The 25,650-nt window shown below is 32.4% G+C and overlaps 1 protein-coding gene across 3 annotated transcripts in view; it reads right to left on the bottom strand.

Annotated features, from left to right (window-relative positions):
• Nucleotides 1-25,650, bottom strand: part of LOC118186050 (AP-3 complex subunit delta-1-like) — a 401,929-nt gene that overhangs the window by 279,074 nt on the left and 97,205 nt on the right. For all 3 annotated transcript variants that reach the window (XM_085808093.1, XM_085808094.1, XM_085808095.1), the window contains exon 7: nt 2,337-2,476. In XM_085808093.1, the coding sequence (XP_085664219.1) occupies nt 2,337-2,476 (140 nt within the window). The remainder of the gene's footprint in view (nt 1-2,336; nt 2,477-25,650) is intronic.

The raw sequence follows: 25,650 nt of genomic DNA on the forward strand, positions 1-25,650 counted from the left end.
GATGAACTAATGTTGTTATAATTCCATGTATTTGAATTAAAGTTTGAAATCCATGTATTTGAATTTAAAGTTTGAAAACACCAACATTTTGCTTTACAATGCCATCTGCAGTTTCGACCTACAGTTTATGAAACTCTGATTCAAAACATTCCATTCAATTTAGTTTCACATCATCGTGATATAATTTATGCACATTTAAAATTTTAAATTAAATATTTTGCTTCAATGTATCAAATACAATATGATGGGCTACCAGTGTTACTTCTGTCTTGTATTACATTTTATATAAGGGGCTCATGAATGCAAACAAAAGTATATCACATATGATATAGTGGGAGTAAAAAGGTTAATGTTAATTCCCCCCCCCCAAATGGCTGGACTATTGCAAGGAACAAGAAGCGGTATATGCACAAAAATAACAAAGACTTATGTAACAGCTAAACCTTTATCATGGAATTCAGATTAGCAATTAGTCCCCACTACTATATTATCTAGGGTGACTTATTGAAGACGTAGTCATGCATTTATTTCATTGGATAGCTGCATAACAGGCCTTCAATAAATCTTCTCTCAAGTGGCAATACTTTATATTTTGGTCCGGACATGAAATAAATGCCCTGAAAACAATAAGCACTTCAAAGAGGATTCTTTTTAGGTGTTAATAATAAATGAACAAATACACACAAAATTATTTTACATGCTATTATTTTATCACTTTCATTTATTTCTATTATATTTATTTGTCATGGGTAGCAACTTAATGTCTTCAAATCAGCATTACTCACACTTTGACAACAGTTCATGAAATAGATATATGTTTCTTTCGTTAATAAGAACTAAATTTTAAAGATGGTAGAAATTTAAAGTTTGAAGAATCTGGGCAAAATTCAGAGGTACTTTGAAAATCATCTTTTTACAGTAAAATGTGTCATATTACAAGTTTGCATTGCGGTACACTGATTGTTGATTAAATATATAGCACAGATGAGATACAGCAAAAAAATTATCAAAACAATAATGCATTTTAGAACTGTTTTTAAAGCTTTAGTCATGTCTAATTCAAAATGATAGTAACAGAAGTTCTAAATTTATTGAAACAGTACTTTGAATTCTAGACGCACTAAATATTTCAGCAAGCTACTTGGACCATGCCATCTGACACTGATCTGCCAAGACAGACTACTTTGAAGAACTGCTCTAAAAGTTTAGGGGAAAAAAATATGTGTCTATAAAATCCTTCTTAGGGAAAGTGAAAGAACTTCACAGGAAAAGTAAATTCTTTATAATTTCGATTAACCAAATGAGTTACAGACAAAATGTTTAATTTTGAAAGGCTACAGGTAATTCTTTTTCCCAAACTGTTAGTTTGTGTCTAAAACTTTTATATAAGCATGGTTTAATTTTGCGAATTTTCAGTCAGTCCTCCTTTACTAAACTGTTATTTGGCTAACTATATAACAGTTACTTGGATGTATTATCTACACATGCATAATCACAACCTAAATGATTTGTCAGACTTTATAACTGAAAAAGTCAAAACATTTTACAAGCTTTTTGAAATGTAAATCAAATCAAGCAGCATGATCTTTTACTGATCATTTTTCATAGCCTTTATTTTAACATAAGAAAACTGAACTTTAATTGCACAGAATAAATGATATTCTGAAAACAATTTCATTGGCAATGGTCGAGATTTTGCCCAGCAAAAAAAAAATATATATATATATATAGTATTTAAAATTTTGTAATACTCCATGAAGCACATTAGATGTATTAAAAAGAGGGGGAGATGTCATAACGAGAAATTCAAATTCCTAAATGTGTATATTCTTTTCACTTACCTGTTATTTTCAAACATATTCGATCAAAAAAAATTCAAGTCATTCAGATTTCAAATATTTTAATTCAGAGACAGGAAAATGGAATAACAATGGAAGGAAATGACACTTTAATTCTACAAAAGAATTGGTTTTTAGTAGCAAGCATGTTAAAAATAAAAAAACTCTTAACCAGAATCCTTAACAGGTTACTAAATAAGCTTTAAAGCTTATTTTATAAGCTCTACAGTTTTAAAGCTCCAAGCTTAAATGTAAAGTTTAAATAGTTGTGCAAATGAAAATAATAATAAATATACACAGTTTAACCATCTGTTTGTAATTCAACTGTTTCTCACACATTATAAGATGGATGGTTTAGGATCACTGATTTTTATAGCTAACAATTAATAATATAAAAATATACAATTAATAATATAAAATGATACAACAGAAATATGCAGCACAAGTCAACTAATTACACAAGTATCACACAAGTTAATTCAAAGAATCATAACTTACCAATTTGATTATTTTAATCAGCATCCAATTATTTGTAGAACTCGTCATTAATTTAAAAAAAACTGGAGCTAGTGAAAGATAATTTTTTGGATTCTTACGAGCAAGCTCACATATAACATTAACTGCAGCTGACTGTACACCTAGAATAGTAAAATTACATATTTCTTATATCTGCTAATTAACAAGACAATTTAAAAATATACAAAAAAAAGAAATCTGAAAAGTTTCAGATTTTAACGTTTTGTGTGTTACCTTTATTTATTAAATATCATGTTCTTTGCACTTAAACCATAAAATTCAGTTCAATAGCAATGTCGCAAAATAATTTTAAAATGAGCATATCTTTAGAATTTCCGATACACAGTTCCACACGCTAGAGATAAAAAGGTCCCCCCCCACAGAGTGTTGCCATTGCTCGCTTCGAAATCCTTGAGTTTGTTAATCAAAAATTCGTTAAAGTTTTACAAAATATGAAATCAATAATAAAACAGGTTCCAAATTTCAAATTTGGTCCTCCACATGCCCATATTCATAGGAGGATTACGTCATTCAAAATTTGATGGCTCTATGTACCGTTGTTTTATCACAATGCAAGAAATATACATACATTTATGCAGATTTTTCATTATTTAATTTCTTCAAATATAATGCAGGACTCTACTAACATTTCTGGCACTAGTTTGAAAAGTGAAGCGGACATTTATAGTGATTCAACGCAAAATCGCAAAACGAAAACAACAGTCCTTCAGGGACAAAGCCACTTCGGACTAAAGTTAGGCCAACACTTAAAAATAACATTTTGATATTTTCTTGAATGTAAGTCAAAACAATGGAAATTTGACACTTAAGTTAATAAACTTCTATTCAAGCATTAAAGGGAGATACTGACAGTGCTACAAGCTTTAGATATGAACTCTAAAATTCAGTTTTCATAAACCCAATGGGGAAATATGCACCAAGTGGGACAACTTAAATCCCAAAATCTATTTATATAACTCTCCAACTACATGAACAGATTACATAATTTTGATCATATGGCCTATATGTTAAATACATAAGATTAAAAAATTATAAATCAGTCACAGACTACATTAGGCATACATATTAGTAATACAGCATAACAAATTCAAAATAGAAAGAAAATGCAGTAATTATACCTTTATATTAGCTTCTTATATTCAGTCATTATGTATAAGAAGTATAAACAACTGTTAGCTATTGGGAAACCACACCTTCTGATGTCAATATGTAGCTACAGCAGGACCCACCAGTGACTCAAGGGTAAAGTTTCTGAACACTGGTAGTTCAGTCCGACGTTTGAACCCTGCAAGTAGGATGGCTGCATGGGTGTTTTCGTGGTTTTCCCCATGTGTAATGTGTATACAAGCCACTTTTCTCTAGAAAGTTCTCCCCGAAATCATCCCTTTCTTTAGGCAGATAGCCCTCGAGGCTTTAACTGTAATTAGAAAAAACAAACATAGCTGAAGCAGACTGGCAACACTGTGTTCCCTTCTTCTCTCATTAAACAGTGCTATGTGAAATCTTAATGAACTTACGTTTCTGGAAATAAATTTATGTTTTCATTACTCTTATGAAGAGTATTTTTACTGCCACATGACTTCGTAGAGTCTATTTTACTGAAAGTAACTCATCACAGCTTTTCCAAAACCTGACATCCTAGATGACAGGATTTCTAAACGTGGAAAAGTCAACAAAAAGAATCCTGATAATATTATCAAAGTGCAATCAAAATGTCAGATTCTAAAGAAAACATTTGAAGAATTACAAAACTTAGAAAATCTAATACAGTCAAAAGTCATTAATCCGGACTCGTCGGGACTTCAGCGATTCCGTATTATAGATCATCAGTTTAAATATGGTAAGATGGCATGCGGATATTATAAAATTAAAAATATGAAACCGTAATTTATGAAATAAAGAACAATTATGATCTAAAGGGTGTCAAAATTTACAAAAAAAAAAAAGCTTAATATTTATTTGTTTACTTTATTAAACATTTCTTTCAATGTAAGTTGTTTAAGTTGCTTCGTTTTATGTGATAATACTTTCTCTTTAATTCTATAAACAGACATAATTTCTTGTTCAGTTACAAAGTTCTGCTGTTCAAGTCCTATAATTGCTGTGTCGAGAATACCGACTAATTTGTCAATCGAAATTTTTTCATTTTCAATAACCTCTGTGTCACTTTCTTCACTATCGGAAGCGAATTATAATGACGAGGAATTTGATTTAAATCATATCAAAGACAGAGTACATCGAGATGAAATACTACATTTAGTAAGGAATTATAAGCCAAATAAAATAAAAACATCTACTCTGAAGATAAGGATAGTGCTGACAGATCAAATTCCAATTCATTGCGCACCGCGGCAAATATGAGTTCCAGAGTACCTTTTCTAGTAAATGTAAAAATATCTTTTTATAATATTTTCTCTGACGTTTTCAGATTGTTGGATGAAAGGATATTTCCTGATCACAGCGATCTACACCACCCATAGACTGTAGTCAGAAATAATCTTCGACTTGAGTATATCTTCATTTTTCTTATTTTTGAGGCTGACCATGGAAGTATCATGAATACTGCTCATGAAACACACATTCTTCTTATCTTTCCACCTTATAGCCAAAATTTTACCTCTTTGAAAAGCTATGATTTGACCTTTTTGTAATTATCTTTTAGCGAATTCCGTAGGTAAATCCCGTCTGTTTATCCTTACTGTGCATAAATATCTGTTTTTTGGGCTACAGGTAAATCTGCAAGCTCGGGTGACATGTAATAGTTATCTACAGTCACACAATAACCATTTCCAAGAAAGCGATGCAATAGGTGCATGACGCCTTTTATAGAAAGTCCATAATTTTTATACAATTGATTGAAGACAGTATTATTTCCTGTATAGATAATGAAGTCACAAATATACCGTTTCCGCCTCACAAAGCATAAAAAAATTTTATTCCAAATCGTGCACTTTTGATAGGAATATATTGTTTCCAAGATAACCTTCCTTTATAAGGCATTAAGCTTTCATCAACCGATACATCACTTTCTGGTATGTAAAAATTACAAAATTTTTCCCGTAAATTTTCTATCACATTATACAGCTTCCAAAGTTTTGGATTTGGAAAATGATCTTCTGTTTCAGCTTCTATTATTGCAAAAATGTAAATATCGAAAAAGCAAAATAAAACGATTTACGGGCATTACTTTTGAGTAAACTGGAGTATGCAATATCCTTCGACGAGACCAGTACATAGCCTGATTTGGTTTTCGGACAATACCTTGAGGAATTATTAGCCCAAAGAATAGCTTAATTTTCTGTCATTTGTAGGTATCCATTTTTTACTGCACGAGCATCTTCATATCTTTGCCCGATTTGCTTTTCTTTCTTGTTCTGAATAGCTGTCCGTTTCTTTGACAATTATTTCCATTAGATTTGAATCCAGAAACATTTCTAAAATATCTAAAGGAGCGTAGTTTATGTTTACAGGAAAAGTTACACCTGGAGTACCTGTAAAAGGGAACCGCGGGGGCTCTAAACGGCCAGAAGCAATTATTTCACACCAGTCTCTAGCATTTCATATATCATCATCACCGCTAACCATTGATTCACTGCTACTTTCAATGTTACTCTCCTCAGTTTCACCTGCATCACTAGTATCGATGCCTTCAAAGTCTTCATCTTCGGTTGAAGAATCTAAATCATCTATATACCTTTTCAAAGAACTAGACGCCATTTTACAACAAAAAGATCCTGCGCACTTTGAACCAAAGAACTTCTAACCTTTGAAATCTTCAATAAAGTGCTGCCATCTACTGAATTGAATGCACATTAAATTTTCCCGAGATACAGTCGGGTTTGACAAAGAGATTAAGCCGAAATAAATGTTTCCCGATATATATTCGGGTGTAACAATACGATGCACTCAAAAAAAAAAAATTACCCCGAGAAATTCTTGGGTGTGACATTTTCGAACACCAGTGCTGTGCCCGAGATTATCTCGGGCATGACAGTTAAAAGGTTAAATAATCAGTTTAAGATTAAAATAATTTTAGATAAAAAATATTAAAATGATGGTGCCAATGTAGCAAATTCTTCTGATAATATAAACATTTCCCAAAAAGGAATTTTATTTTATAAAAGACTGGTTACTCCAATTGAAAATTCCTGCAGAAATGTAACTACAGACAATTATTATACAAGTATTCCACTTGCTGATTACTTACTACAAAAAACAAACAAAAAAAAAAAAAAAAAACCGACATTTGTAGGAACCCTGAAAAAGAACAAAAAAGAAATTCCACTAGAGTTTTTGCCATGTAAAAAAAGAATGGTTAGATCGGGTATATTTGGTTTTCAAAAAGATAAACTCTTGCTTTGTATGTTGCTCACAAAAACAGAGCTGTTATACTGCTTTCAATAATGTATACCACACCAAATATTGATAATGACACCAGTAAACTCGAATTTATCTTGGATAACAACTCTACGAAAAGAGGTGTTGATAATGTTGACAAGAGGTGCACTACTTACTCAGTATCACAGATAACAATGAGATGGCCATGTGCAGTCTTTTACAGTCTCATTTGCCAGAATAAATGCACAAATTTTATACTTGTTAAAGAAACCTGATAATCAACAAAGCCAAAAAATTTTCTTGTAAAACCTTAGCTTAGTTTTATAAAAGAACAACCATACAGCTCCAGCCAAAATCTCTTCATTGCCACATGATATTTCAATATTTCTAAATATGAATTATGCATTGCCTTTTGAGGAACAACTGAGCAGCAAGTACTGAAATGAGGACTTGCGGTTTGGTGTAAAAGGACAGAAAAAATCATCAGCATCCATGAAATATACATATGTGCAGCAGATATGCCTGCAAGCTACATTTGCTTACAAAAATATTATGTCTGGAACTTATGCACGATGAAACTACTAATTACAGACTCATAGAACTATTTAGATTAGTTTTCTTTTGTCAGTCTGCAATTTTCTGAACTTTGACTTGTCCACCTTCAATAGATTTTTGTGTGTGTGAAGTAATAATTGTGTTTCTCATTAATAAAGAGTTGTTAATTTCTTTTATTGTAGTTAGAGTATATATATTTTAAATAACCAAAGATGAATAATTTCTATAGATGTATCGATGATCGTACTATTAGATGAATTCTCTTATAAGTGTGTGTATATATATAGTATACATATAATGTAATGTTTTCAGTTATTCCAACACATCGTGGGCGAATGGTGAGGCTATTCCATTACACGTTCTGGCAGATGGTTGACGAAGCTGGGGTGATTGAAACACGGAGAAAAATGACGACTCAGGACTTTTCACTTTTAACAGCAAGCATATCTTTATTTTAATTTATAGCAGATGACTTTTTCCAGATGAAGTTAATCAAATAACTTATTCAGTGATTGAACTATTAGATACGACTGACTTTAAACTTTAATACATCATAACGTTCTAACAAAGAAAGAGGAGCATAGCGGAAGCGTTAGCAGGACGAAGGCGAGAAGGCATCTGTCTAGGAGAACTTATGACTCAGCATTTATATGAATGGTTATGTAACAGAGTAGCTTCTAGAAAAATGTAGAAAACTTATGACGCAGCATTTATATGAGGAGGTTATGTAATAGGCGTGAATGTTCTAGCAGGTACTGGGTTAGGGGACGATCCTGAATTGCAGAAAATTAATTAAAGGTTGCTGGTTCGCAAAGAGCAAAGCCATCATATTTTTTTTATATTTTACATCTTTACTTAGTATATAGATATATATATAGTATACATATATATACTTAGTATATATATATATATATACTATATATATATATATATATATATACCGAAAAATTGTAAGAGTATTATCTCTTAATTTTTATAAAACATTTGGCATTTGTAACAGTTTAAATGTTAAAAATAGACGAAAACATTGCCGCATTAAAATTACAACACGTGCCCTTGGAAGGTGAATTGGATAAGTTGTCACAGGAAAACTCTTCACAGGTGAAAGAAAAGAAAGGAGGTTTGGCAGCCATGAAAAGTAAATTAGGTTGGACATCAATGGGAAAAATTCTCATAAGTAAGAATAGAAGAAATGTAAATATAACTGAACTTCACTACTAGCAACCAATACGAGCATTTATATTTTCATATAAAATGGCACTGTATTCATAAAAACTGATACTCACACGTGTTGTATTTCTTTTGTTTTTAAATCAACACTGGTTTCACTTTTTGAAACCACTGCTGCCACCATGCATATCTTTTTTATATATATATCTGTAAGGAAGTTTTAACCCAATTGCACACATACTGGGTGCAATGGACCTGCGCGATTAAACAAACCTTTCTCAAAGGATGCCTTTTTCATGCAAGTTGTTGAGGTCTGGTGTAGTCATCTCTGAGGTCGCCCCCTTTATGTGTCGTAAGTTTTTTGCCACGGTCTCAGATTTAGAGTCCTGCTTTTGATTGGATGGGGTCTTGTAAACCTAGCGTGCCCATTCATATTACTATTACACAGTTGATTTGTAATAGTATAGGAAGCGGCAAACAAGTTACACAGTTTATCTTACAAGAGAGAAATATTACAAAAGTTATTAGATGTGGCAACTGGCGAAGAATGTACTGACGACAGGAAAGATGGAAGTGATCATGAATTTTCAGTTCACATGATACTGGGAAAAAAGATGCAGTGTTTGCCCAGCAAAAAAGCACAGAAAAACAAAACATGCTACGCTGAATGTGTATTTGCTATGTAAATATGATGATAATATAAAACATGGTATAGTAGTAAAGTATACTTATTCAGCAGTTCCTCATCTTCAACTGAAAAGCTATATGGCAGTTAAAAAAAAAAGCAATAAATGCTTAATTAGAATAATAGTGATGTTCACGTATAAAGTCCTAACTAATATTTTTCACCAATTTGCATCAAAGCTACTTGAACAATTTCAAAGGTATTCAAAGCATAATTTTACTTCATTATTTAAGTAATAATAGCTGAATTATAGTCTACAAATTCCACGAGTTTCAGCATTCAGAAGGGTTCTCTGCTAATCAGCTTAAGAAAACATATTATAAATCTAGTCTTCTGTTGTGCAAAAATATTGAGTATAAGCAAATCTAACTATTTTCAACATTTTTACATGAAAAATACAAACATTTAAATTCTGTCAAGATATGGATAAAACAAAACATCAAGAAGCCCACTGAATTAAATACATAGAATCCATTCAAACAGCCTTGAATAATACAATTCAATTTTCTTCATTGGAACTGAAAATTTGCTGTTTTACTATGACTGCTTTTATCTCCATCATCAGCTCTCTTCCTACACAATGTTTGCTATGCTGTCTTATAGCTTTGCACTATCCTGCAACAATTTAGACATCACATATATTAATCTACACATTATTCAATGTACAGGGTGATTCATTTAAGTACTCATTTCATATTATTTAAGCATTCATTTCATATATGAACTTTACGGAAGGGGTAGGTTACTTAAAGACTATTCACAACTGCATATGAACGTTGAAGTCGAAATGCAACCCCCATGTGCTAGTGTGTAGAAATGATACTGACAAAAAACATAAAAATGAAACGGTGGCATAAATAATATTTTAAACAGCAAATCATTGCAGTTGTGATATTCAGAGGTCACAGTAAGTGTTCAAGGTGACAACCACCAGCTATGACACAAGCATGACACTAATGCCTCATAGAAGCACAGACATTTTGGAATATACTGAAAGTATCACATGTGACCATGCTAGCTATGCTAATCTGTGCAGGATTCTCCTCACATTCTCCTCATCTTAGCCATGGATGGCCATACACTAGGCTTTTCAAGTAACCCCATAGAAAGAAATCCAAGCAGTGCTATGAAATTGCAAACCAATAATAAGGATCACCACAACCAATCCGCCTTTGACCTAATGTTGAATACAAGTGTTGCTGAACAAAAAGAATAAAATGGGCTGAAGCACCACCATGATGGAACCACATATTCTGCTGGGGCTGATGAATGTTTTGTTCATCAAACAATCCGGACAAGATTTCCTCTAAGAAAAGTTTTAACACTGGCCAGATGAACAGTCATGAGATAAGGGACTATATTTCCAACAATGCCCAACCAAACACTGATGGAAAACTAGTGTGTTGCTGCATGTGCTCAGATACTCCTGGGGTTGAAAATTACCCACACGTGTGTTATGTATGTTGTAGCAGGCTTCTCTGTTAAAGTATTATTCATCGGTGAACAGGATAGCAGGCAGAAAATGGTGTTCTATCACACACTTTTACCATTCAAGAAATGCAGCTCACGATGCATAATCATTAGAAAACAGTTACTGTATGCACTGCTTACAGCATGGATACAAGGAATTCGAGAGCAGAATTTTACAGATTGGGAAATGAGGTTTGCGGTAATTGCTTATGTGCTGATGTTCATTTCTCTCTGCATAATGGAGCATCATCTCTTCAACTTCATGCTTATGTATCATTTGTTCCCGATTCCTTTGACTTCTTCCAAAAGATTCTGAATCGTACAATCTTTGATGTAGCAGTGTAAACATCTTGTGATTTGGAATCTGTAGAGAATTTTTATGTAGATGGCGCTATTTGCAAAGTGAATGATTATGTTTTGGATTAGTGAGGAGGAAGTTACTGGCCTGTAATGACAGGAATAACAATGGCTCATCTCAAATAAATGGTTTATTACATGTCTGAGATCGAGCTTCATATATGCCTTACTTATTCATGGATATTACAGATTACTACTACGCTCTTTTGCAAAAAAATCAAAGCATCAAGAAAGACTTTTGCGATCGTGATGAAATTTGGAATTTATTTTTTTAATTCTTACTTATTACTGAATTTTGGAATACTCCTTTTTAATATACACTCTTTTGCAAAAAAAAAAAAAATTGAAGCACCAAGATCTTTTGTGATCGTGACGAAATTGGGTATGCAAAAACATCTTGATCGGACATGCAAATGATCAAAGTTCCTAGGCAAATGAACAGGAATTGCGATCACAGCGTGCATTTCTAGTGTGTAATTCGCAAAGTATAAAACCTGTAACAGAGGTGAAAAATTTCTTTTTTTGTTGCTGCCATTGTAATTCCGTAAAGAAGCAACTAAAGATGCCATAATGATGATAATGAAGACCTTACACATAACTAAACGACTTTGAACGTGGTCGCACTGTGGGGGGATGTGTGAAGCTGGGTGGTCATACCGAGCAATAGGCCACCACTTACAGCGCACAGACACTGCTGTGCAAAGACGTTGGCAGCAATGGTTGCTACAAGGAAATTGCCGATGAAATAAAGGCTCTGGAAGACCAAAAAGCACAAATGCAAGGCAAGATAGGATGATTGTTCGCCAGGCTCAAACCACCCCCACAGTATCATTACCGACTATTCAACGCACTACAGCCACGTCTATACCTCCCTTGGTACAATGCACAATCTCACGCCGCATGTCTGAGACATTTGCCTTTGACCCCACAACATCGGCGGAGTCGTCTAGAGTGGTATTGCAGCCGATTATCATAGCTGCCATCAGACGGGCATCGTTTGGTGTTCAACAATACATCCGCTTCACTCTTGAAACAAATGACCACTGTGTTCGTGTCTGAAGAGGACGGGCCCAGCGGTCCCAATCAGCCTTTGTTTCTCAAAAGGCTTACAGCTGTAACCCATGGTATAATGGTGTGGGGCGCTATTTCTTGACAGCGGGTCATCTTTAGTCATCCTCCATACATGTTTAACAGCTCAACAATATGTTGATACTATCCTGCGGCCGGTTGCATTACCCTTCATGGCACATCTTCCTGGGGCCATTTTCCAACAAGATAATCCCAGGCCACATACCACTCACATATCTCTGGACAGTCTCAGTGTGGTTGATAATCTTCCTTGGCCAGCAACGTCTCCAGACCTTTCACCAATCGAGCATGTCTGGGGCATGGTAGGCTGCCAGATTCAGGCATCGCAAAATATCGCGGATCTGGAGCGACAACTGATGAATGCAGAATGTGTCACAGGATGACATTAGAAACCTCTACCACTCCTTGCCCTAACGAATCCACGCATGCATTGCTACCAGGAGCGGTTCGACCAACTACTAATTTGAACACTCAATGGGTGATTGTGAGTCGTGAACAGGTACTATGACCTTGATTTTTTAATCATTTTATTATCTGTGTATGAGCTATACATATATTCAATTTCATCAAAAATAACCACTTCCTTCATGGTGCTTCGATTTTTTTTTTTTTTTTTTTTTTTTTTTTTTTTTTTTTGCAAAAGAGTGTATTATCAGAGAACCCACACCAAGAATATCTGGAAAGAATAACATTTATTGACCCCAAACATAAGGCATGAAGTAGGATGCAATAAGCATTCATTTTGAGGGTAGGTGGTATTTTTTTATTATGAAACTTGATTTGGTATCCCTTAAAAAAATAACGGCAATATGTTCTTTAACAACTAAACTGTTTAAAAAAATCAAAAATGCTGTACAAGATCCTCTATCAGTTTCCAAATCATTCGTGAACTTCTTGAACAATTACTAGTTAAACAAGATTTACTCAATCAACTGGATAGTGATACTGAAAAACTATTAAGTGAAGAACTTGAATTAGAAACTGAAGCTTCTCAGGATTATTACTAATATGTAAGTGCAAGGCTTATAAAGGCTTAAAAGAGTTTTCACGAATTCAGAATCTATTACAAGTTCAAATCCTGATGAGGTTAATGAATCTATGAAGGAAATACCTTTAAGTTGGCAAAACTACTAACAAACACATATTTTCATTCTGTAAGCATGTGGCTAGATTTTTGGAGTAATTTAGAAGTTCCATTCACAAAAACAAAGGTTTGTCTAAAACTGAAAAATTTTGATACTTGAAAATTTTGTTAGGGGGAATTGCACTGAAAGAAATTAAAGGATTTGTTCTAATGAGTGAAAATTACAATGAAAGTAATATTTTGCTAAATTAATGTTTCAGAAGAAGGGGTATCATAATTCACAATCATACGATGAAGCTAAGCCTATATCCCATGAAGGGCAAGTGTGATATTGTAGCTCTTCAGGAAGTGTACAATAAAGTATAAACTAATATTCGATTAGTGGAAACTTTAAATGCAATTACGGAAAGTTATGGTCTTTTATTGCATCCAATTTGAAAGGAACTGATTCCAGCAAACATAGCTTTAAAGAATACAACAGGAAAAGGACATCAAAAGCAGAATTTGATGTCTTTGAATTAGTTGAATTCTTAAAACCAGAAATGGAATGTTGCAGAGCTTCCAGTTTATTACATGATTGGAAGAAATATAAAAATATGACGGTTTCTAGCAACTATTTTAAGAATAAAATAAATAAAAAGGTTAAAGCGTATTTAGTCAACTGACAGCTGCATTTTCGACCACTTAAAGTTTAACTGTGTATTTTGTGACGCAAGCCATGCTTCATTTCAATGCGAAGTTCATTCACCAGCAGAAAAATGAAACAAGCTATAGAGTGTTAACTATAGATCAAACTAAATCCATGTAGAAAATGTGCTTCCAATAATCATCATGCGAGCATTTTCCTGAAGAAAATAAATTTACAAACTGAAAGTTCCCCCAAACAAAAGTTTTGTCAATATCACACTGCAAACAAGTACAGGACTGAAATTCAATACTACTACAAATATATCCCTAAGGAGACACTCAGAAGAAAATAGAATGAAGTGTTAATCAAAGAGAAAATTGCAAATGTTTATGTTTGCACCCCCAATAGATCAGTACAGAATATTCAAAAGATGCTATGATGAATCCAACCTTTATTTTGCTAACAGCACAAAAACACTTTCAAGTTCTGATAAGAATGGAATACTTCTGAAAAATAAATTTGTACGGACGAGAAAAGCTAAGCAGTCAGTTTCTGAGGTGATCACAAAGAAAAGGTTTACTGTGACAAAATGATAATCTGTTCCTAACTTTTTTGCAGGGTTTTATTTGGTTTGTGTGATTATGGCAAGATGCCTCAAGAGCTATCTGCCTAAGCAGAGGGATGCCTTCATGGAGGACATTTTACGGAAAACTGGCTTGTATATACATTATACACATGGGAAGAAACCACGAAAACGTTCATGCAGCCAGCCTGTTCACGGGATTCAAACCTCAGACCGAACTACCAGTGTTCAGTGATTTTACCACTCGCCGCTGGTGGGCTTTTTTTTTTTTTTTTTTTTTTTTTTTTTTTTTTTTTTTTTTTTTTTTGCAGGGAAGGAAGTGTTTGCTAAGTGCAGGACATAACATATCAGTCTAAATAGTCAATGTTAAGATTAGATATAGGAAATGAATAATGTTGCAGCTGAAATTAAAATTATATAAATTTGAATACCATGCATGTAATGTTAATCTCAAATGTAGTTTCCTGCAATGTGATTCTTTTTTAATGTAAAGATCAGGCTCTGTTATATTGATATATATATATATAAACTTTAAATATAGCATGAAGTCTTATATTTGAGTATAACACTGAAAAATGTTCGACATACGAGAAAATAAATATATGTTTTCTTCACACGTAATGGAATATTCATCCAACTTAAGGGAACGTGAAGTTACACATTTTCAAATCCACCAGAAAAATGTATGATAGTCACAAGTTTCACAAAAGATCCTTTCCTCAAATGATATATTATCCCTTTGACCGGCCAAATAGCATGATTTAGTGCCAATTATGGATGACTTTATTTAATTGTGCAAAGGACTCAAGTGCTACCTGCTTAACAAGCTGGATGCTTCCGTGGAGGACTTTCAAAGGGAAACTGGCCCTTATACATATTACACTTGAGGAAAACCATCAAAGCACCCATGCAGCCAGTGCATTTGGCAAGATTTAAATCCTGGACTGAATATCTAGCATTCACAAACTTTACCACTTGGGTGATGGTGGTCTGGCCCTCTGTCCTATTAAACTAAAATTCATCTATATTTAAAAAGAGTATATCAGAAAAATGCACGCACTTTAATAATAAACGAAAATTCTTGTATTTTAGTATTGAACTTAATTATAAGTTAATTAAATCATACATATCAGAGGCTAGGCTAGGTTTAATATAATATTCATGAATATGTACCTGTACTGTTACTTAGATTGCTCAAAGTATTACAGTAGTAGCCATTAACAGAACAATACTGAGCAGTTATTTGAACAATGTTTAGTTGATGTGTCTGAGGAGACTGCTGCACATTCTGCCATAATTTTTTGATCAAGGACCTCTAGCCTAACCAATTTTTTGTGCTACGCAACATCCCTCAGAGTCCTCCAAATCCATTTTTGCTTCAGTGTCATGTGTCACATATATGTGAGAGTACCAACATGTTAAGGAAATATCATACTACATATATCAGTTCATTTTTTGCTTTTCATATATTTTTTAAATGTTTTATTTTTTATGTTGCTTTACAAGAGATCAATTTAAACATAAAGCAGAGAACAAAAGAAATTTGCACTGAAACTAAATTTTAAATTAGTCTGAAGATTACTGATGTAAAATAAATAGTGGCTAATTTATTAAAATTACATAAGAGGACAAATAAATAATTAACATATTCAGATATTTAGTATAAGTAAAAATTTTATATTCCTAACAGTAAAAATGCACATATTACAATGTTATTAATTTATTCCTCACAACCAACTCAGCAGAACTCGTCAAATTTTTAAAATGTGCAAAACTCTGGCAACCATGCTCATAACAATCGGTTTAATCCTAGTATCCGGTGCACACGGGATTTGGCTGCTTTTTGCGACTTTATGATGAGCAGTAAAAACGGGACATAAACGATGAGTAGTAAACGAGTCATTCAAAAATATATATAGTTATATATAGTATATATTATGTATTTGGTTCTAGTGTAGAATTGGGTGCCCCTTTGATTAGCGACAATTTTTTGTAAAATTTTGGCGATGAAATCGTATTTCTGGTTACCATGATAGTGTAACTTTGCTTTAGCATCCTGATTTTTTTAAAATAAAAATAGATTGATGTGTACATGGACAAATTTAAGCAGTGCGCAATGCCTAGTTTGTGCAATTCTGGGATTTTTTTTTAAGTGAAAACAGATCGATGTGTACATGGACACACAGTTTATGCAATTCTTTGACTTTTTATTTTGGTTTTGTGTAGCGGCCATCTTGAAATTGTGTCTTCCCGACGCCGATCTTGCCGTCAAAAAAGAATCTCCAAAAAACAAGGGGCACCCAATTCTAAACTTTTACCATGTATTTACACACATAGTGTATAGTATATAGACGTTCTTTGGATCATTTTTGGTATTGGCGATAATTTTCAAAATCGCGCCAAGGCTGCACCGTATACTAGGATTTTACCTAACAATCCTTTAATAGGGCAATGTTACCGTTTTCGTATACATTCTTTTTTGTTGTATTTAAAGTTTCAACATTTTTTATGAACAAACTGTGATATATTTTGCGTTAATTTTAAAATATGCGCTTTGGAATTTATCAGCAATGGAAAAACTACAGTAAAAATTCTACAGGAATACAAAGTTTTGCCAAAAAACTTCTAAAAAAACAAAAAGGAAATTCAATTGGTAGATAGCTGATGCTGCTGAGGTTTGTGCGATGCCAAGTCTCTGAAATTCTTAATTTTTTCCCCAAGCAAAAACAACCGCTTGGGGAAAAGAATATGGCAAAACAATAACAAAAAGATTTGGAGATGACCATGTTTTATTCCCTTATTTAATAATTAAAATTTATATTTCAAATTGCTAAAATATGTTTTCTTTTCAAAATTTGATAATGTTAGCCAAGTTAAGACAGCTATCAATAATTTGGGTATCTATTTAAGAAAATTTGTGAAAACTAACAACTTGCACCCAATGAATTAACTTTTACCTTTTCATGTGTTAAATCCAAATACAGCCAAGGTGGTTGTTTTAATATGTAATTATCATTAATTTTACAGTCAGTACACTGTATTCTTTTGTATACTGTAATATTTATTTTGTGCTGAAATTATGTAGTGACAATAATTTTACTTAAGAGAGAAATTTTTCAATATTAGTATTTGCCTGGATTCGAACTCAGTGTTCAAAGATTTTACCACTTGGCCACTGGTGGGCCTATGGACTGGTGTATAAGTGTGTGTTATAATACACACACATGTACACTGCTAAAAAAAAATGGGACAGTGCTATATCTCCCGTTCTACTGGGCCGATTGACAAAATTCAAACTGCGTTTTTCATGTCTCGAAAGCGCGACTTAGGATATATATTAGATTTATATATACCACTATTCTAACATAGATATTTTGACACAAAATCGGACTTTTTCTGAAATAACATACCAATTTTTTTTCCCATATTTCGATTCTACGACTCAAATTATGCCAGAATACCAAGTTTTGTAAAAATCATACGACTAGTTTTTAAAATATTAGCTCTCAAAATTTTAGCTCCTCAATGTTAATTGAATTTGGCAAATATTTATTAATATCTCTTTTTTCATTAAACTTTTTTGATTTTTTCTCTCACATTTCGAAATTTAGGTTCATTCCAAATAAAATTTACCAATTTTTTGTGTTTTATTTTTTTAATTTCTATTTTTAAATACTTTTTATAAATTTTTTGAAAAAAATTTTGAATTATAACCTATAAAATTTTTACCATCATCATTTAGGTGTATTTTTAAGCATATCTGCAAAAAATTAGACTTTTTATTCAAAATTTTCTAAGATATACACGAATTTACATATTTTCGCGTTTTGAAATTTGGCATCTTTTTTTTTTTTTGAGCGATAATAACGCCTAATGTGGTCTATGGATTTTTTGTTACACTGAATTGCCACAGCTATTTTTAACCTTAAATTTCAAGTAAAATTTTACGGAGAATTAATTATATGAAATTTTTTCCCTCAATAAGGCGTAATAAATATTTATTAATACTATATGACAAGCTATTTTTTTAAATTACAGATGATATTATTCAAATTTTAACAATGTTTTTTAATTTCTCTCTTTCTTCCCTTTTTTAAAAAAATACGAGTACATTTTTCTAAGAGTACATTTTTACCTTCAGCGTTTTATCGTCTGCTACTTTACTTAAATTAATCGTTTAAATCGAATTGCCTAAAACTGAGAATTTTCGTTTCATGTTTATTTGAATTTTATGAAAATATTTTATGACATTAACTGCATAATTTATTTCTAAACAAACTGTTGCTTTTGAAGTGGCTGAAAGAGCGGCAGATACTAACATCCATATTTTTAAAGCACAGTATATTTTTATAGAAACATAAGATTTAGAGTAATCATTTATATAAGTCAAATTATGATATAAACATACAACCCTCTAGAGACTGAATTAATGGAAGTTCAATGGTTATGTAAAAATGATTTGCAGCTACTTAATGGCTGGATAAGTCAGCAGCTTCTGTGGACAAGTAAGAATAATTATATAAACGACACACAACATTCTGGATTCAATTAACAACAAGGATATGATGTTTATTAAATGAATTTAAGAAGTTTTAAAACATAAAATATCAACTCATTTTTTATCCTAAAATGTATTTTTGTGCGTAGCGTATTTTCATTATATCCTTAAAATTCTAATTTAGAATGTAACTGTCAAGAACTGAATCCTAATCATCAGTAATATAATAAGTAATTATTACGGTTATTAATAAATCCTTCTTATAAAGTAATTGCAAATATTTCAAAAAACTTTGTCTGAATGCAAATATTTTTCTATGCAAAATTTTTTATTTTATATTAATCAAGATTGCACACGATATTATTTATTTTCACTTCAATTTTTACTGACAGCTCTAGTAGAAGTTACAAATCAATTATATTTAATTAAGGATTGGATTGGATTATTTAATTATGGTAAAGCACACGAGGGCTATCTGCCTAAAGGGAGGGATGCCTTTGTGGAGGTCATTGTATGGTAAACTGGCTCGTATACACGTCACACAGGGAGAAAACCACGAAAATGCTCATGCAGCCAGCCCGTTTCCGGGATTCGAACCTCAGACCGAACTACCAGTGCTCAGCGTCTTTCGGCCGCTGGTGGGCTATTTAATTAAGGAATGACCATCTAATCTTTGGAAATCGCACTTAAACTAGGTTAGTTGGTTATTTGAACATAGAAAGAACATGGGAGCTATTTGGTTAAGATGCTTTCATAGAGAGCCTTTGTAAAGAGAACCTAAAAAACTACGAAAACCAACCATGCAGCCTGCGTTAGACTTCGCAACAAACAATTAGTATTTAACAACCTTCAAATGCTAGGCAACTGGTGAGGCTCCAATTAAATCTCCAATTTAATATTTTATTTGTAAATATTTAAAATATTGTTGTATTCTTAGACACAAAAAGCAGAATTTAAGTTTTGTTAACTCGTTAGTAAACTACTAAGCCGTAGTGCAAATGAATATCCAATTTCTTTTGCAATAATTGTATTCACTTAATATTCTTAGAATATGAGCTAAAGAAGGAACGTTCTCGGAAGATTAAAGAAGTGTTTAAATCCAGTGATATAAGGTTTGTCTTACAAGCTCAGGATTAAAACGATTCTGCAATTGCCCCAGTAGTTGACTTGTAAATGGCTGTGAATTAAGCATATGACTTTCAATCTTACGTTTTCAGTCAGACAATGTATTCCAAATGTTTTGTATTGCATGATAATGCATCTTTTCATTATTCAATAACCAGTCGGAGAACCGCTTGTGTTCCGAAAATAAGTATGTGTACTCAATCGTCCTGCATGTTTTTCAAATTTGTCTTCTTGTGTTTTTTTTTTTTTTTTTTTTTTTTTCTTTCCCAAAAACTGAAGTTGCCTCTCAAAGGAAAGTTTTTTGATATTGAAGAGACAAAAGGAGTATGACATCTACTTTTAAAGGCATGTCAAAAACAGATCTCTACAAGCCTTCTCTTCGATTACATGTTGTGCAGTCAAACAAAAAATTGCATCAGCGTAAATTCTATTAATCTATTTTTATTACACTCTGATTACTTTATTAACATGCAGTGAATATATACTAAATCTTTTACTTCAGCTTAAGTAATTCGGCATTTTTGACGGAATTGTTGTTGGAACTAGGACCTAGAAGATTAAGTCAAATTAAATATTTCGATAACCCAATAAATTCAAGGTCGAATTTCAATATTTTATTTTTGAAGGGAGGGGAAATTTTTTCAGTTTTGGTCCATTATCCTAAGTATATTTGCTTCGATTCTTTATTTTTCCATAAAAGCGAAAAATTTACGGATGGTATACATATAACGCATAGCTTCAAATGAAAATTTAATAATATACGAAGTGGTTATAATTAAAGTTCCACATTGAAACGGTCATAAAATGAAAACTACTGGATCAAATGTTATCAAACCTGGTAATCGTGTAAAGGAGGTCATAGGAATTTATTTTCCACGAAAAAAATGAAGTTCCGAACCTCACCACCAGGCGGGAAATGGCACTGCATGCAATATTTTTAAACGAAATATGGGTCGGAATCTAACTTAACCTTTTGTTACACGGGTTTAATATGTTGTATACCCTTAAGAAATTTTGAAGTACGCAAAGTACCATTTAAACGCGTTAAATTCGATAAACGTCGAGTGTGCCATCCGTGTAAGTGAGAAATGCGTCCGTGGAAACCACGAATTAGCGATTAGAAAATGTGAGATCGCAAATCACTCGCACAATTGCGTACAATCTGGAAATTGTTTTCTTACAGATCGCTAATTTGTAATTTTTGAAGCCTGAATTCGGCCCTAAAACATGAAGATACTGATTCAAAACGCTTTTAATCGATTTGGGCCAAAGAAATCCCTCATGTTATCTATCTAGTTCCATTGCATTCTCCTACTGCATTCGATAGCAGTCATTCCACACCGTTTAGTGTTGAATGACAGCTAGTTTTATAAATGAACCATTTTTCTCTGAAGAGCAGTCGACAGCTGGACCACTGTGATTGCAGCTCACTTAGAGTCAATGTTAAAATGTTTCGTGATACATGAACTGCAGTAACGTGGCATTTTAGATACTACGATTTTTATGCAGGGCTGGGCCCCACCTCACGTGTGTCTCACAGTTACTTAGGTAACATTTCACGAATGAACGTCTTATAGACCAACATTTCTCCTCTTCCCGCCAGACCTCAACCTCTGTGACATTTAGCTATGGGGTTTTCTCAAAAGCACTGTTTATGGTGATAATCTAAACAATTTGGCAGAAACGAAAAATGTGATACACTGACATGTTCGTACCATTCCTCCTGATATGTTAAGAGCTGCTGTTGAGAATGCAGGAACAGGATTTAACTTGCTTTCGGAAAATGCTGGACGCTACATTGAACATGCTTTGTAACACGTTTCAGAAAATATTAAACACATTTTCAACAGATGTTTTCGTGTCTTATTTCATTTAACAATCTTGTATACAGCGCCATTTTTCCCCTGGTAGTGAGTTTTTGAACTCTTTTTTTTTTTTTTTCCGGGGAAAATAAATTCCCATAACCTCCTTTACACGATTCCCAAGTTTGATAACATTTGGTACGGTAGTTTTCCTTTTATTACCATTTCAAATTGGAACTTTAATTATAACCACCATGTAAATTAAACTTTAAAAATTTTACAGTTTGGTTCAAGTCCCAGCTTTAAAAATATATATATGAATATAATCTTTTATATTAATCCTCTTAGAAAGTATGTTTTAAGAAGCTAATTTTTCTCTCGCGTTATAGATTGTATAAAAAAACATGATCTTTAATAAGATTTAGATTGTTTCAGCCGATATAAGAATCGGGTCACTTGGTGGTAGAGAATAAACCCTGCTGGACTGTTTTATTTCTTTGTCATTTAGCAAAAATCTTTTAATTAAAATATTTATCCTTTGGACTTCGCTTTTTTTTATTTATAGTTAAAATGCCTAGAAAATGAAAAGCTGTCTTCAGCTGAAACGCAATTTATGTAATTGATATTTTAAAAAATTGACAAGAAAGCAAAATTTATGGAAGTCTAGCAATCGAAAAATCTTAATTTTCTTGTGTGTGCACTGAAAATAACTGTAGAAAGAAAGAAGAAAATTAGGGAGAAAAGTAAGCAAAAATTTGCAGGGAAATTTGGCTGTCAGACATACCAAGATGTTTAAAAAAGTTGGATGCTTTTGAATATACTTTCAGGATACTTCAAAGAATTTAGGTGTTCAAAGAAAAAACACTTGGACGTGTACACCAGCAAATACCATCAACTGAGCTTGTGGTTAACAGAAAAGACAAAAACGATATCATTGCAGATTAAAGTGAAGAGCGACTATATGGTTGTATAAATTTAAATTACGTTATAGAACATCATATCGTATCATAAATGGAGAATCCCATGATTTTCTCATTCGAATTATTTGAAGATTCAGGAGTTTATCCAGTGATGTATGTGGATGTCACCTAAAGATATTTTTTTTTTCCTCCTGATGAAACAGCGGCCGAGCGATAAAGTCACTGAACGCTGGTAGTTCTATCCGAGGTCCAAATCCCGTGAACGGGAGGGCTGCATGGGCATTTTCGTGGTTTTCCCCATGTGTAACGTGTATGCGAGCCAGTTTCCCTTAGAAAGTCCTCCCCGAAGGCATCCCTTCCCTTAGGCAGATAGCCCTAGTGTGCTTTGTCATAATTAAATAAACCAAAACCTCTTGACGAAGCCGGTCTTTCCTTTCATCTCATACCTTCAAAATGTTTAGCCTCTAATAACTGATAAAAGCTCTGACCAAATATTGATGAAATGGATTGGATTGAATTATTAAGTTACGTCAAAGCAGGGCTACCTGCCTAAAAGGAAGGATGCCTTTGTGAAGAACTTTCTAAGGGAAATCAGCTGGCATACAAGATACACATGAGAAAATCCATGAAAACGCCCATGCAACCAGCCTGTTTACCGGGATTCGAACCCCGGAGTGAACTATCAGTGTTCAGCGACTTTACCGCTCGGCCGTTTGTGGGCCTTTATGAAATGGAAGGCGATAACTTTATTTAAAATGATTGTCAGAAATATCAAGATATTTCAAAAATTTGAATGATTTTAATATACTTGCGGAATGCCTAAAGAAATAGAGCAAGAATAAAGTAGAATGCCTGAAGAAAAAGAGAAGAAAAAATAAATTTTATGGTAAAATTTAGTATTTGTATTTTTTTTTTTTTTTTAATTTAAAACTTTTTAATATTATAATATTTGATTCATACGAAATTCTGGAAAATTTATATTAATAAATATATTTTAAATGCTCAATTCGAAGGAATAAATAGAAAATTTTAAAACAATTATCTGAAGAGACAATGCAACACAAATAATTAAAATAAAAGTTAAGAATTTAAAAATTACCTAAAATAATAACTATGACAAAAAAAATATATAAAGAAAACTATTTGAAAAAAAAATAAATAAACGCTGCACCTTTATTTACGCAGTTCGAATAGGTAAGTAGAAATTTTTAAAACAGTTATTCGAAAAAAATCATGCAACTTGAAACAATTAAAATGAAATTCGAAAAAGAAAAAAATACTTAAAATAATAAGTTATAATTAAAAATATAATATAAAGAATATTATTTGGAAATAAGGAACGATGGTGACTTTTTTTCCTCTCACGGAAAAGGAAACTAGGTTGCCATATATTAAGAAGTTCGCCAAGTGAACTATTCTTGGCGCAAACTGACAGAAAAGTGGCAACATAAATTTGTGAATTTCTCCATAAATTTCGCTCCAAATTTTACAAAATTTCATACTTAGGCGTAATTTGAGTTGTAGAATCGAAATATGTAAAAAAATTGGTATGTTATTTCAATAAAAGTCTGATTTTGTGTCAAAATACCTATGTTAGAATAGTGCTATATATAAATCTAATATATATCTTAAGTCGCGCTTTCGAGACATGAAGAACGCAATTTGAATTTTGTCAATCGGCCCATTAGATCGGGAGATATAGGACTGTCCCTTTTTTTTTTTAGCAGTGTACATGAATACATACATACAATTTCTGAATCCGGTCCCAAAAATAGTACTTTTTAAGTATATATCTTACAACTTTCATTAATTTTATGTACTGTCATGAATAATACAGCTTATTAGATACATCAGTAATGCATCTCATTATCATGAATTTCTGACTAACAATTCAATTTCATTTGCTGTAAGTTGATTCAAGACTCGTACATATCTTGTATATATATAAATAAGATGTTTCCAATATAAAGATCACAATGTAAGTTACATAACATATTTTAAATAATTATTTATATACTCATACATATAATGTATAAAATCAGGCAGTAAATTGTAAAAAAAATAATTGAATTGAATTTGGAAATAAATGGAAATATAATAATCTGCATGTCATTAGATTTTTTAAATGCACAAACTTCACAGCTGAAAATACATACTAATGTGAGAAAAATTAATATTAAATGCTTTTTCTCAAAAAAAAAAGTCGGTTCAAGACATATTTCATTGAGTCCAATCATCAGCGGAACTCCAGGTAATCAGTCTTTAATATGTTAAAATGTAAAATTTCAAATGTTACTTTAAGTTAATTTTTTTTATCCATTCAGTTTTGGCATTATGTAAGTTTTATTGTATTTAACTAGATGTAAAGGACTATAATCACACATTCAAGCAATTCACTTGAAGGTATGTTTCTGGCAAATAAAAGTATATTCATTGGATTCAATTCAGCGTTACACCTTAGCACAAGTAATGATACCTCATTGTTAGGCATTTTCGATAGTCTCAAAATATCATAACTGGTAACATATCTTACTAAATTTAGTTCTTGCTAAATTATGTTCAGCATCATTTAGCATTTTAAGTTTTATAGCTAAATTAGATTGCAGTGGTTCTGTTACACTAAGCACTTACAGTTATTCAGTATCATTTTCTTTACATTTCAGCAAAACAACGAACTTCCTTTCTAAGAATGCATATTGAACACTGAAAATTCCAAACATGATATATGCTTTACCAGAACCATAATGGTCACTTATTAGTGATTCTTCACAGATATGCATATCCAATAGTCTTGAAATATCAGAGCTGGTAGCATATATTAAACATATTCAGTTCTTATTAAATAATGTGTTCATCATTTAATTTCAGTAGTTTCACAGCTAAATTACATTTCAATATGTTCATTAGAGTGGACATACTTTTTCATCTTTATACTCTTTACGTTCTAATAACAAAATGAAGTTTATTTCTA

The sequence above is a fragment of the Stegodyphus dumicola genome, chromosome X1, assembly GCF_044657685.1.
Source record: "Stegodyphus dumicola isolate Sdum_Otavi_A_Nest chromosome X1, ASM4465768v1".
Taxonomy (NCBI): domain Eukaryota; kingdom Metazoa; phylum Arthropoda; class Arachnida; order Araneae; family Eresidae; genus Stegodyphus; species Stegodyphus dumicola.